At 44.2% G+C, this 13,921-nt stretch overlaps 3 protein-coding genes across 10 annotated transcripts in view; 2 read left to right on the forward strand and 1 right to left on the reverse strand.

Annotated features, from left to right (window-relative positions):
- The window catches only part of LOC148659658 (butyrophilin subfamily 1 member A1-like), a 106,584-nt gene that overhangs the window by 50,668 nt on the left and 41,995 nt on the right, over positions 1–13,921 (reverse strand). The gene's annotated exons all lie outside the window — the stretch shown is intronic.
- Positions 1–13,921, forward strand: part of LOC148659659 (butyrophilin subfamily 1 member A1-like) — an 84,849-nt gene that overhangs the window by 32,301 nt on the left and 38,627 nt on the right. The gene's annotated exons all lie outside the window — the stretch shown is intronic.
- Positions 1–13,921, forward strand: part of LOC148659660 (butyrophilin subfamily 1 member A1-like) — a 179,114-nt gene that overhangs the window by 10,854 nt on the left and 154,339 nt on the right. For 2 of the 7 annotated variants that reach the window (XM_088637475.1, XM_088637471.1), the window contains exons 8-12: positions 822–854; positions 1,003–1,029; positions 1,859–1,885; positions 2,838–2,864; positions 4,885–7,217. The exons of 1 other annotated variant lie outside the window; for it this stretch is intronic. In XM_088637475.1, coding sequence (XP_088493601.1) covers positions 822–854; positions 1,003–1,029; positions 1,859–1,885; positions 2,838–2,864; positions 4,885–5,444 — 674 coding nt within the window. In that variant the 3' untranslated portion in view covers positions 5,445–7,217. Of the gene's footprint in view, positions 1–821; positions 855–1,002; positions 1,030–1,858; positions 1,886–2,837; positions 2,865–4,884; positions 7,218–13,921 lie in introns of those variants that run through there. 4 more of the 7 variants (XM_088637472.1, XM_088637480.1, XM_088637473.1 and 1 more) reach the window with 3 other exon arrangements.

Consider the following 13,921-nt stretch of genomic DNA (forward strand, 5'->3'; position numbering starts at 1 on the left):
GTTTTTGGATTTTTGGCTTGCTTTTTCCACCTTGATTTCTAGATTTTGTCTTGGATTTTTTTTGTTTAAATTTCCCTTTTGGGTTTTTGACTTTTTGTTAGACCTTGACCTTGGATTTTACTGTTTACACGTGATCATACCTGCGTAGGGTCCACTTCTTTGAAAGTAGATGCTCAGCAGTGTGACACTGTTCTGACTGCTTGTGTTCAGCCAGCTGGGCCCCTGTCTGTGTCAGACTGATATTGTCTGTGTGTCAGTCTTCCTGGATCATGCCTGGTGTGGACATGTGCTCACCATGGAGTGTGACTGGTCATCCCTTACTGTCCAGCTGATGTCCACAGATCAGGCAGTGTGACCAGTGAGAAGGACATCTCTGTATCTCAGTCAGTGTTACTGGTCACTGTGGGTACAGGACCCTTAGTCTGTGTGAGAGCAGCCCACACTTTCACTCATCTGACTGAACAATGAACAGAATTCAGTCTCAATGGATGGTTATTTAAATATGAAATATCCCTCAGTGCTGGAGACAGCAGACTGTGTTTATTTCTTACCTCTTCCAATGGCTCAAGCACCAGACTCCAGGGTGTCCTGTGATGTGTCTGTGTGTCTTATTGCCTTGTGCTGCTTAGTCTTATTGAGTGAGACTCCAGTCTTACAGCCACTGCTGCTCACACTCACTGACACTCTGATCCACACTGCAGTGGAGACTGGGGATCCTGAAATGAACTGACTGCAGACTGTAGGATAAACTCTGGTATAATAACAGGTAGGAAACAATAAAGGTCTTTAATACAATAAAGATCTACTCTCTCTTTCTGTAGATGCTGTGAAGCGAGCTCCTATCCCTAAATCACGTATGTACACTGTGTGAAACTCTGCTGACAGACAGCACTGATTGTACTGATATCTTACTTCCAGTGTGTGTCTGTGATTAACAGTGTCTGTATCTCTGTGTTCCAGTGTGTGACTGTGATTAACAGTATCTGTATCTCTGTGTTTCAGAATGGCAGTGGCTGTGCAGTTCTGCAGGTAGGTCTGTTTCCTGTTGAAGATACAGACACAGTACTGCTATTGATCACTAATATTAATGAGTATTGATTCCTAGTGAGAAATGCACTGATAAAAGAGTAAGAAGAATGAGAATCAGTGTAAACTGAGATTCACTGCAGGTTCACATCATATTCCTGTGGAAAACCTCATCTCCTTTCACAGTGATCATGTTGTCATTCAGCCAGTGAAATCATGTCTGTGCTGGACTGACTGAGGTATAAAATCACCCAACATAAATCAAAACCTTTTTACTATGAAAAGCTTCCAGTCTGTAGGAGACTACATGTCATGGGTACAAATTATGAGTCCTACACAGTGGAGCATTTTAATAAACAGATTACAAAATCCATTATTACAATATTTACATAACTGATGGTAAGAACACTATTTCACTGCTGACCTCATGATCCTACATAATAAGAATAATATGTGTACCCGTCACTGTACTGGGGCTTGCAGGGTGAGCGCCCCCTACTGGCCCCACTAACACGTCTTCCAGCAGCAGCTTCAGCTCTCCCAGGAGTCTCCCCTCCAGGTACTGGCCAGGCTCACACTGCTGGGTCTCAGTGGGCTGCTGGTTGTGAGCTGTTTTCACACTGGTGCTCAATCTCCTTCAGAGATATTGGACATAAATCCAGCGAACAGCACAGTCTGATAACCCACACACTGTCACACTATAAACTATATCTTTACATGACCTTTGCCCTGCTCACCTGTCTGTGGTATAACCCCAGTATTGTCTGTGCTGGACACAGTGTCCCCCAGGACACTACAGCTCAGTACTGACCCTCTCCTTTCTTCTGTACAGGTGAAGGCAGCCCCATCCCTGACCTGCGTGAGTCCACTGTGTGTAAAGTCACAGCTCCTGCTGGGCTCCAGCTCTCTCCCTGTCAGTGTGTGTGGAGGACAGAGGGGTATTTAAACTGGGGAACTTGGGGGCAGGGAGCTCCCTAAAGGGCAATTCTGATGGACCAGAAAAACCTGGACAACACTAACAATAAGTCATAAAAATAACACATCACAGTAGTCCATTCTTATATAGTTCTATTACTAATGTATTTTTTCAATTCTTAGAACATGAGCAATAAAGAGGAGGTTTCACACTGGTTTCAGTGTGAATGAAGCTGAGCTCCTGATTTTTTAATACTGATACTGTATATCTGAAGTTCTCTTGTAATTCTAACTTTTAGTCTCTTGAATAAAACCAGTTCAAGAGAGCATTACTGGTCTCCAGTGAATTTAATTACCTCTGACCCCTGAATTGTGGTACTATGAGATTCATAATGAAAATTGTAGTGACATCTTTGTCTCAACGTGGAGCCCAGTGTGTGACTGTGATTGACAGTGTCTGTATCTCTGTGTTCTAGTGTGTGACTGTGATTAACAGTGTCTGTATCTCTGTGTTCCAGTGTGTGTCTGTGATTAACAGTGTCTGTATCTCTGTGTTCCAGTGTGTGACTGTGATTAACAGTGTCTGTATCTCTGTGTTCTAGTGTGTGACTGTGATTAACAGTGTCTGTATCTCTGTGTTCCAGTGTGTGTCTGTGATTAACAGTGTCAGTATCTCTGTGTTCCGGTGTGTGACTGTGATTAACAGTGTCTGTATCTCTGTGTTCTAGTGTGTGACTGTGATTAACAGTGTCTGTATCTTTGTGTTCGTATGTATGACTGTGATTAACAGTGTCTGTATCTCTGTGTTCCAGTGTGTGTCTGTGATTAACAGTGTCTGTATCCCTGTGTTTCAGTGTGTGTCTGTGATTAACAGTGTCTGTATTGCTGTGTTTCAGAATGGCAGTGGCTGTGCAGTGCTCCAGGTAGGTCTTTCTCTTCTTGATTATAGATGCATGTTTTAAGCCATAGTGCCTGGGGTTATTGAGTTCTTGAGACCAGAAGGTCTCTTTAGTGTGAGATGGTCATTCCTGGTCTGTAAACAGAAGGAGATGTATTTCACTCTCATGTTTCTGTAACATCCTACATGTGGGCTGTGAAGATCAAAGTTTCCTGGTGGGAATTTCTATCTCCATCCTGTTTTTCAGTCTAATGGCCAGTAGGAGTCTCTCTTGGAGGGACTGATAGTGTAGAAAACTAATTTTCCCTGAAGGCCACTTGCTCTGGTCTCTGCTCACTCCTGACTGAGGGTCTACAGGCTGAATGTGGCAGAGCCAGTGACCCTGGATTTGGGAATAACTGTGGAATATCAGGAGGAATCGGGAAGAGAGCCAGTCTCATAATAACAAGCCATTCAAATCCTAAGGAAAAAAACTGTTAAAGGTTGGAATAAAATGATGGTATAATGACAGTACTCTTCCCCTGCAGTTTCACAGACACACAGCCTCTTGTGAGAGGCAGCAGTGGGACTCTGGTACAGGGGCTCCTCTGGGGCCTGTAGGCCTCTCTCTTGTCTGAGAAATGGCTGCTTCTCTTCACATGTCAACCAGGCTGATGGGTCAGCAGGAAGAAACATTATAAAATCACCTTTTCTTCTTCTGTTTCCCTCTTTCCTCTGGCTGTGTTAATATTGTATTTTCGGGAGCTGAACCTCTTTAACCTCCAGCCCCTCAAAGGTCATTCCCACCTGGAGTGTTTGTGTCCTGAACATCTTGCAATACCTTGGACAGGATGGAGAGTACAGGCCTGGTTCAGGGTCTGAATTCAAGGAACCACCTGGACATCAAGTCTGCAACATCAGATTTATATATATATCTTACTCAGTACCCACACAGGAAGAAATATCCACCCCCGAATAAAAACATTTCATTTCTTCAAAAGTGATTTTTCAAAATGTAGCATATGTAGATACCTATTTTTCTAGGCCATGTCCAATATATTTATACTGGACTGGCTCTTTTTTACAACCTTTCTATTCTCCAGGAGTAAAAAAAATAAGAACTGAGAAGAACCTCTTTGATCTTCACTAGATTAACCGGCAGACAAAGGGAGAGTATTAAGTATCAAGAGTTAACACTGAAGTATTAAGTATGAGGAGAGTATTAAGTCAGTATTCATTGCTCATGCGAATAAAGCTTCTTGAATTGAATTGATTAAAACCCCCATTCGCGCTGAACATGTATAAGTCCCGCCCCCCGTCTCTCAGTGGTCAGATCTCACTGATTGACAGCTGGTGTCTCCTATCAGAGTGGCGGACAGCTGAGCGCGAGCAGTCTGAAGTCAATATGAGCGCCTCTGTTTCTCTCGTCTTTCTCTCCGGGTTTCTGGATGTGTTATTTCTGCTTTAAACTGAACACTTTGGATATTTCTTCGCATTTTCAAAGTAAGTGTTAAGGCTTTATTATATTTCAGTAAGACTTGCCATTATATTTTTTTTCTGTAAAAACTTGCATTACACAGTCTTTGAATTCAGCACTTTTGTATTCTGCGTCGTCAGGAAAATGGTCTCAGAGAAGATGAACGAGCTGCTGAACTGGGATTTGAAATAAACCGGTTTAACAGACAGGCTGTCCAGTTTCTTACAGTATACAGGTCGTTGTGGTGGGTTGTGAAGTGTTTGAAAGCGAGTGGTCGGGCTGTAGTTTCTCCTGCAGTCCGGTCGGTCCTGTGTTTATTAATAATGTCGTTTAAAAAATAAAGTTTCATCGCTGTGAAAACAAGTGTTGAATGTTTGTATTTAGAGGATATTGGGATCACTCCCATGTGTAACACTAGTGAAACAGTGAAGAAGATGTTGTTTCTCTGGAAGGGAAGAGCAGTCATTAGTAATTGACTGGTGTTTCTCTCTCGGTGTGTTTGGGGACAAAGACATTTCACAGTCTGATGGAGTTGAGTTGGACTGTGATCGGCAGGAGCCTGTTTTGATGTTTGTGTTTTATTCCCCAGCTGCTGTGACTCTGGACCCTGATACAGCTCACTGTGGGCTCAGCCTGTCTGAGGATGGGAAGAGAGTGAGAGAGGGACAGAGGAAGAGTCTCTCTGACAATCCTCACAGGTTTGATCAGTGGGAATGTGTCGTGAGCAGGGAGGCCTTCACCTCAGGGAGACACTACTGGGAGGTGGAGGTGAATCGATACTGGAGAATAGGAGTGACCAGAGAGTCTGCAGAGAGGAAAGGGGGGATCAGCTTCTCTCCCCAGCAGGGTTACTGGTGTCTGTTCTCTTACCAGTCTGTTTTCTCTGATATTTTCTCTGCTCTCACTGCACCTGTGACCCATCTCCCCCTCAGTCTGCAGCCCAGGAAGCTGGGGGTGTGTGTGGATATTGAGGAGAGGAAGGTCTCCTTTTACACAGTGGAGTCCAGAGCTCATGTCTACACTTTCACTGACATGGTCTTCCCTCAGGGGGAGAAGATCTATCCTGTCTTCTGGACCCGGGATTCAGATAAAGACCTTGAGCTGCTGCCTGCTGTCAGTGTGGAGATTAAACACGTCACTGACTCATGAACACAGGCTGACTCTCTCCCAGCTCTCTGTCCACTGCTCACACTGGGAGACGGGTTTACTGATGGGCAGTGAGGTGAGGTCAGAAATACAGTAGTAATTTTAGAAATTATGATGTTGTATTGTGTTTAAATTTTTTAATTTGATATAACACATTTAAACGGGGGAAAATAAAATGTACGAGAGAGGGCGAGATAACTCGCTACCAGCCTGCTGTACTCCTGACTTGTAAATATCTCTGGAAACCCTCCCGTGTTTTTTTTTCCTATTTTAAGAAAATAAACTTTTAAAAATGAAATCCCGTGTGAGTCTCTCCTGCGCGCGCCGGTGACTGTGAAGCTGCCAGAACGGGGAGGGACCCGCTGACGTCACCACAGCCAGGAGGAACAGGGACTGTGACGCAGACAGGAAGTGGCTCACGGTGGTTATGGGAGTTGCAGCTCCAGCCAGTCTAATATCCGGCTCCCTTTAATACAGGGATACATGACTATATTCAGTATTTTATGTTGGTTTGGGGTTTATTTTTACTGTGGTGGTTTGTGAGAGACGTTTTATTGATCTCTGATCGTTTTCTAGTCTTTTCTTTATTTTATTTCCCAATAACGTTTGGTAATGGGCCAGTGAAAGCTCTGCTTTCCTTCATATGAAAAGCCAAGGTCAGTGTCAGTTTTGTCTTCCGTCCTGCCGTTTGGACATTTCGTGTGGAAGATTCTCTGTCCACAGAGGGACTGTGTCGTGAGAGGTAGTTTTAACACACTCCCTTGTGCGCTGGTTAGTGTGGTAATTGTGAGACGCTCCCTAGAGCAGGCGGGTTAGAAGATGGCGACAGACCTGCTGTTCTAGTAAGAAGTGAAGTTAAACTCATTCCTGGTGTTGAGTTCAGCTGTGTTTAATATATATAAACTAACCTGAAACACGAGAGACTGCACCGGGAGATTACTACACTGCTTCGGCAGTTTGTGTATTCAACATCATTATCTGAGGGATTATTTGTGAAACTTTGGCATGTACAGTATATAAATATATTTCATTTCGCTTATTTTAGTTCCTCTGTCCTGAAACAAAACGCGCTACAATGCGTTACTTGTTCAACTTTTGTTTTAATATATTTATATATATTGTAACGCTTACGGCCGACAAGCACTGTGTGTAAGAGCCGGCGTACCAGAGCGGGTGACGTCACCGCCCTTCCCTGTGATAGCAGGACCACAGCTACTGGGCTGTGGAGAGATCTCTCTTTAGCTCACGGGGCTAAGTCGCTGCAGAGAGACGTGGAAGTCCCGGGTTCGCGCCTCCAGTCGGGATGGGGCCGACCAGATGCGGCAAGGGCGCCCGCCTGAGCCCCCGTTGCGTTACAATATAAACTAACCTGAAACACGAGAGACTGCATCGGGAGATTACTGCACTGCTTCGGCAGTTTGTGTATTCAACATCATTATCTGAGGGATTCTTTTTGAAACTTTGGGATGTACAGTATATAAATATATTTAGCTTATTTCAGTTAATCTGTCCTGAAACAAAACGCGCTACAATGCGTTACTTGTTTGCCACTTTTGTTTTAATCCTATCCGTGTCCAAACTCTCAGAACAAACTGAAAAGCTCCTAATAATGTATCTCCAACCACATTTGAAATATTTCACTTTGTTTACTTTGTGACGCAGTGCTGTACCACGGAAAACACTGTTGACAAAATACATATCGAACTTCGAGCTGTTCAATTATTCTCTTAGAAATACATTTTATTATACAAATAAATTAAACTGCTTGACTAAAAATGTCTCTATGACTACAATGTTATAAAAACAATGTTGTAAAAGGTCTGTTCCATATTAGACAGGTCTCAACTAAAATACTTATTATAATTTAAATAATTATAATAATTATTAAAATTTAGTCCGCTAGACTAAATGAAATGTTGGTGACTAGAAAGTGACTGACTAATAGATACAGTCTGTGTGTCCCACACTGACAGGCTGAAGGAACTGAATCTCTTTAGTCAGTAGGGAGTGTCCCACACTGACAGGCTGGAGGAATGGAGTCTCTTTAGACTGAAGAGAGTGTCCCACACTGACAGGCTGAAGGAACTGTGTCTCTTTAGTCAGAAGGGAGTGTCCCACACTGACAGGCTGGAGGAACGGAGTCTCTTTAGACTGAAGAGAGTGTCCCACACTGACAGGCTGAAGGAACTGTGTCTCTTTAGTCTGAAGGGAGTGTCCCACACTGACAGGCTGAAGGAACTGTGTTTCTTTAGTCTGAAGGGAGTGTCCCACACTGACAGGCTGGAGGAACTGAGTCTCTTTAGTCTGAAGGGAGTGTCTCACACTGACAGGTTGGAGGAACTGAGTCTCTTTAGTCTGAAGGGAGTGTCCCACACTGACAGGCTGGAGGAACTGAGTCTCTTTAGTCTGAAGGGGGTGTCCCACACTGACAGGCTGAAGGAACTGTGTTTCTTTAGTCTGAAGGGAGTGTCCCACACTGACAGGCTGGAGGAATGGAGTCTCTTTAGACTGAAGAGAGTGTCCCACACTGACAGGCTGAAGGAACTGTGTCTCTTTAGTCAGAAGGGAGTGTCCCACACTGACAGGCTGGAGGAACGGAGTCTCTTTAGACTGAAGAGAGTGTCCCACACTGACAGGCTAAAGGAACTGTGTCTCTTTAGTCTGAAGGGAGTGTCCCACACTGACAGGCTGAAGGAACTGTGTTTCTTTAGTCTGAAGGGAGTGTCCCACACTGACAGGCTGAAGGAACTGTGTTTCTTTAGTCTGAAGGGAGTGTCCCACACTGACAGGCTGGAGGAACTGAGTCTCTTTAGTCTGAAGGGAGTGTCTCACACTGACAGGTTGGAGGAACTGAGTCTCTTTAGTCTGAAGGGGGTGTCCCACACTGACAGGCTGGAGGAACTGAGTCTCTTTAGTCTGAAGGGGGTGTCCCACACTGACAGGCTGAAGGAACTGTGTTTCTTTAGTCTGAAGGGAGTGTCCCACACTGACAGGCTGGAGGAACTGAGTCTCTTTAGTCTGAAGGGAGTGTCTCACAATGACAGGTTGGAGGAACTGAGTCACAACCCACTGTAAATAAAAAGACTTTGATGGACCAAATATCTATGCATGATTAAAATATTTATGAAGAAGGTGGAATTTTGTGTACTTTTGTACTTTTGTGTACTGAGAAATCTTGCTTTTCTAAAATATACTTACTTTTCAATCAGTTTAATGTTTAACATGCTGTTATACACAGTTTAAAAGTATTAAAAGTCTCAACAATATACAACTGTAATTCTGTAATTGGAAAAAGATTGTCCCTCAGCAGTGACTGGGAGTTTTCTGGTGACAGCCCAAATGCCAAGGAAAGATATGAGTCACCTGCAGCTTGTTCAAACTGCAGCAGCAAGAATTTAAACCAAAAAGAGAAAATCTGAGGACATTTCACCTGTGTCATTACATTGGCTGGCTGTGTCTTTCAGGATTGATTTAAAATACTGGTGGAGATTGGCAAGGAATAAGCCCTTGAAATTTACATTCTCTTTGCAACCCTTGTAATTTTGCCCTGCAAACTAAGTGCGTCTAAGTCTCTTGTAATATTCGCGAGGGGACTCAGCTCTCTCGTGGTTAACATGATGGGTGCCAGCTACAGCAGATGTCGGGTTGATAAACACACTGTACTCTTGGATCAGGGCTCGGCACAGCTCCTCAAAGTCATTACAGACCTCTTTTCCTGCCTAGCCATCCACTCACGTACGGCTATGCTGGTCGTTTTTTTCCCCAGCAGCACCTTCTCTTGTTCTGTGGCACCTGGCACAAACTGCAGTGAGTACCTGAGCTCATCGATGTAACTCTCAACATTATTCTCTGACACTGTCAGGTCCAATCTCTCTATATCCTTCACCAGCTGTCTCAGCGAATGGAGGTTCATTTTCCTAGCTTCTCCGCTGACACAGGGATGGTGGAGATTATGGTCAGGAGGTGTGTGCCCTAATTGAATCTCCCTAGCGTTCAGGGCTCGGCGATCTACCCCACGATGACCCTGGCCAGGAGAACTCTCTCTCAGGCGGAGCCCTTCGCTCCCGGCTAACCGAGCGCTCCGGACTGCTCCGCGGTGAGGAACGCCTGCTCTGTCTCAACTGTTTGGCTTCCCGCAGGGCAGCATCCAGTTCCTGTCTGAGCATCTTCATCCTCACTGACGCGTAACGAGTCCTTGCACGTTTTATGGGTGCGTTCATATCAACTCTCCAGTTCCCTTTCCTTTTCAGCCAGGCTCACCTCCAGTCCTCTCCTAGCCTTCTCAGTGACAGTTTTCTCAACAGATAAGTCCTCTAGTTTCACTGAAACGTCTGCGTTGGTTTTCACATTGTTCATTGTCTTTTCTCTTTTCCTTGATTAGGTCTAATAATTCAACTCCAGCTCAGTTTGATACCTCTCCAGTTCACCCTGAAGCGTTTGAAACTTCGATAACTTGGACAAAGACTATTCAAGTTGTCTACTGGGGATTAGAGTGAACCTAGACAGGACCTGAACTGTGTTCACAGAACCTACCTTAGTAAGCTGGTTCGTTGCCTCAGCTAAAAGTTCTGCCTGAATTTTCTCAATTTCGTCAAAGTTCAGCTTCTCAGTACTGTCCCAGTAGTCAGGATTGTCGCTGCTAGAGAGAGTACTTACAACAGACTCTAATTCAGACATTTTAGCAGCCATCGCTGTTACTCAGGAAGCTTTTAAGTACAAAACCACAGAGCACCACATATCAAATACACAACCAACCTGATAGATCGCAAAAGTTCACAGATCAGCATGCACAGCACTGTAGCTTAACAAGCAAGCACACTGCACTACACATTGAAGAGCAAGGGGAGCTGTTTCTTTCTCTCAGCTCGTGTACAGAACCTGCAGTGCTCCTCTCACACTGACTACTCTGTGCCATCGACTTACATTTCAATCTGCACCATCCTCACTCTGAAACATCCCCTACAGTAAATGTAGGGGTTTTGTGCATTTACTGGGACAGTTATTAATTGGTGCAGTGAATTAATTGTATTAATTGTAGCAGTAAATCACAAGATGATTCTTTGATGGCTATTAGAAAATAGCAACACACACATGGATTCTAGTACATGAGATACATTTATTAAAACATAAAACTGTGAATAGTGAGGGTTAGCAGAGTACAATAGGTATATATTCAATCACAAAGAGTGTTACTTCCCAGTGTGTGGTCTATGTGTGGTTCTTGTTTGATTGTTCTCCCTCCCCCATTGGTCCATCATTACACCGCTGGTACCACATGACATCATCTTCAATTAGCTTCTTGACCAATCACAACTCATCTTATTCAGTATAAAACATGGAGGCTCTCAGAAGGAAGAGGCCTTTTGTTTGACTTTGGTCCCACTTGGTGTTGGCGTTGTTTTGTATAGCTTCGGCTTTGATGTTTTGCTGGTTTCTGTTCGTCTCTTTGTACTTTCGTTTGTTTGTGTTTATCCTCATTTCGCCATTACCTTGCCCACACTTATTGCATCAACCTCTGTGTGTTTTTGTACCCTGTTACTTGTCTACTCTTGTTTGTATTCGTACGTCACATGTATTTCTGTCAACTTCTGTGTAGAGTTAGTTCAGGTTGTTGGGTACATTTTGCACACACACAGTTGATTCTTGTATTAGTAACACTAGTTTAGTACGGGTGAGTGCTGTTTGTCTTGTGTGGTTTTGGTAGTCAGTGGAGGTTAGCTAGGGTGTTGAAGACGCCGAAGACCGTGTGTTTTGGGTTTTCTTCTGTAGTCAGGTCAGCTTTCCCTCACTTTCTTAGCCAGCTCCATTTTGTTTCTTTTCTTTTCTTTGGCACAACTCTAGTTCCCTTACCCTGTGTGTTATTGTGTCCTATCACATACCACTCACTTATTCACCTTAAGATCATCACTTCTGTACCGACCCTTGTTGACACGCTTCCTAGTCCCTCACCAGAACCCACCTGCTTCCAAAGTTATCCTAACTGTTACACCCCTTTACCCCTAGACACTTGGGGTCGTAACAACATGAATATTAATAGAGAGTCTCAGGATCAGAGTCATTTTCAGATACTGATACATACGTGATTGCACACACCTTGAGTCCAGGTCAGGACCATGACCAGAGCCAAAAAGACAGGAATAATGTTACACAACAGAACAACCCCTTCAGAGAGCAACTCTCATCAACCCCAACACCGTGGTCACCACCACCCGCGCCCCTAGCAGTGCCCCCTCCCTGGGACACACTGTCCTGCTGCTGGCTGTCCTGTCCCTACTGCTGACCGCCTCTTAACAGGTAATGGGGATCCCCTCCACCCCACCAGTGGGCAGCCTCACCTGGATGATGCAACAGTAACCACAGTGTTCCAGTACACTCCCCACACACCAGCTCTCAGTGAGGAGGAGAGCAGAGGGGAATATTAGGAGGCCATGATTGGTAAAGGCCAGAGTTAGGAAATTTGGCCAGGGCACCAGGGTAACACCCCAACTCTTTTCAAGAAACACCCTGGGATTTGTAATGACCAAAGAGAGTCAGGACCTCGGTTTTATGTCTCCTCTGAAAGACAAGAGCTTTTTTTTTTTTTTTTTTAAACTATACTGGGGAATTAGGACCCACAGAGACTGCAGGGTGAGCGCCTCCTGCTGGCCCCACTCACACCTCTTCCAGCAGCATCTTTACTTTTTCCCAGGAGGTCTCTCATCCAGGTACTGACCAGGCTCACACTGCTGAGCTTTAGTGGGCTGCCAGCTGTGAACTGCAGGGTGACATGGCTGCTGGCCATTTCTTTCTAACCTGTCAAGCTCACTCCACAGGAGCACATAGCAGATGAGATTCCACAGCTGCCAACTGTATCTCTTGATAAGGTCCCGTTTCACCCTGTTAATAGCACAGCATGTGGGCAGTCAGCACGAGACACATAGGACCCAGCTCCAGTCCTGGAGTCCTGCAGGTTTCCTGAGACCGTGTCTCCATGTGCACACTCAGCGGTCTTGAGCCCTTCATGTGCGTGTCCTCGCTCAAGCCTGCAAGGGCTCGGGGTGCCCCATTTCTACATTTGTGTTTCTCAGGGGTGCTCAGGTGCGCCCCCAAATGGGCCCTTACTGGGAGAAACTCCGCTAAAGGAAATCACCCCCAATTCCTCACAGAGTGGAGGCGTGAATTGTTCTAGCCCATCAAAGCAGTGAAGAATTGCCACGGGGAATAAAATATTCATCATATTTAATAGTCCACAGTTCTGAGGTGTTGCCAAGTTTACTTTTTTTTTATTTTCCTGTGAATGAACATGCTACATCCTCGTACTGTCGTTTCTGTACTGGGACAGACGAGATGAACTGTATTCAGTAGTACAAAGCTTTGAATAAACAGAGAGCAGTAGGGCCAAGTTTTTCTTAGTTTTCTTTGCTTGTCTTGAGTCAAGCCTGCTCTGGATGAATGAACACGATGGGTCACTACTATTGCACAGGGATAGAGGAGATGACATTCAATTTCAACATACTGCGAGCGGTGAATGAAAAATTATTTTAACAATGAACTGCCGACACACACAGCCTCTGGAAAAAGAAGCATCAACTACAGACACCCTTCTTCCCCTGAGCCCTGTGACTAGCGAGGAGGGACTGAGGGCTCAGTTCAAGAACTGGGACACGGACATTGAAGCAAACTTCGGGGATGGAAGGGAGACTTTTCCTCCATGTAATTAGACCACATTTTCACAAGGCATATCTGCAGAATATATGAAATATTAAAATACTCGGAGTTGTTCTTGACAGGTAGTGATAAAAATGTGAAGAATCTACAGGTCCATTCAAACTGAGGGAGGGATGCTGCAGTCATTCGCAGTGCACCATCTGCAAGGTACCGCAATGTACCACGTTTTTAAATGCCTTGCAGAACCGCCAGGTGGAGCTGGGAAAGTTTAACGTCTCATGTGCGGCATTTGGGCTGTCGCTAGAAAACACCCGGTTTCGAACCCTGGTCACTGCTGAGGGACAATCTTTTACCAATTACAGAATTAAAGTTGTATACTGTTAGACTTTTAATAATTCTAAACTGTTTTACAGCATGTTAAACATTAAATGGATTAAGAAGTAGGTATATTTCGTAAAAGCAAGATTACTCAGTTGGTCAAAAGTACACAACAGTATTTCACCGTCTTTATAAAGATTTTATGCATCAAAGTATTCAACTTGGTAACACAAGTTACCCGTTTCCAAAACAACTACTTGTGATATTTTAGCTGCTTAGTTACATGATTCCATATTAATTTTACTATCAAGTGGTATTAAATCAGCACAACATCTTTTACAATAACAGCAAGTGGTGCTCTTAATACGTATTCTAAGAAAAGGATAACACATTATACAGTAACTTTTTATGAAGTTCAGTACATAAACTGTATATGATGTCAGAACAAGCAAAGTAAAACCATAATCCACCGTAAGTCACCATTTAAGGACTTTGAAGCATAAAATATTTATGAA

The sequence above is a fragment of the Lepisosteus platostomus genome, chromosome 6 (assembly GCF_059453375.1).
Source record: "Lepisosteus platostomus isolate fLepPlt1 chromosome 6, fLepPlt1.hap1, whole genome shotgun sequence".
Lineage (NCBI taxonomy): Eukaryota > Metazoa > Chordata > Actinopteri > Semionotiformes > Lepisosteidae > Lepisosteus > Lepisosteus platostomus.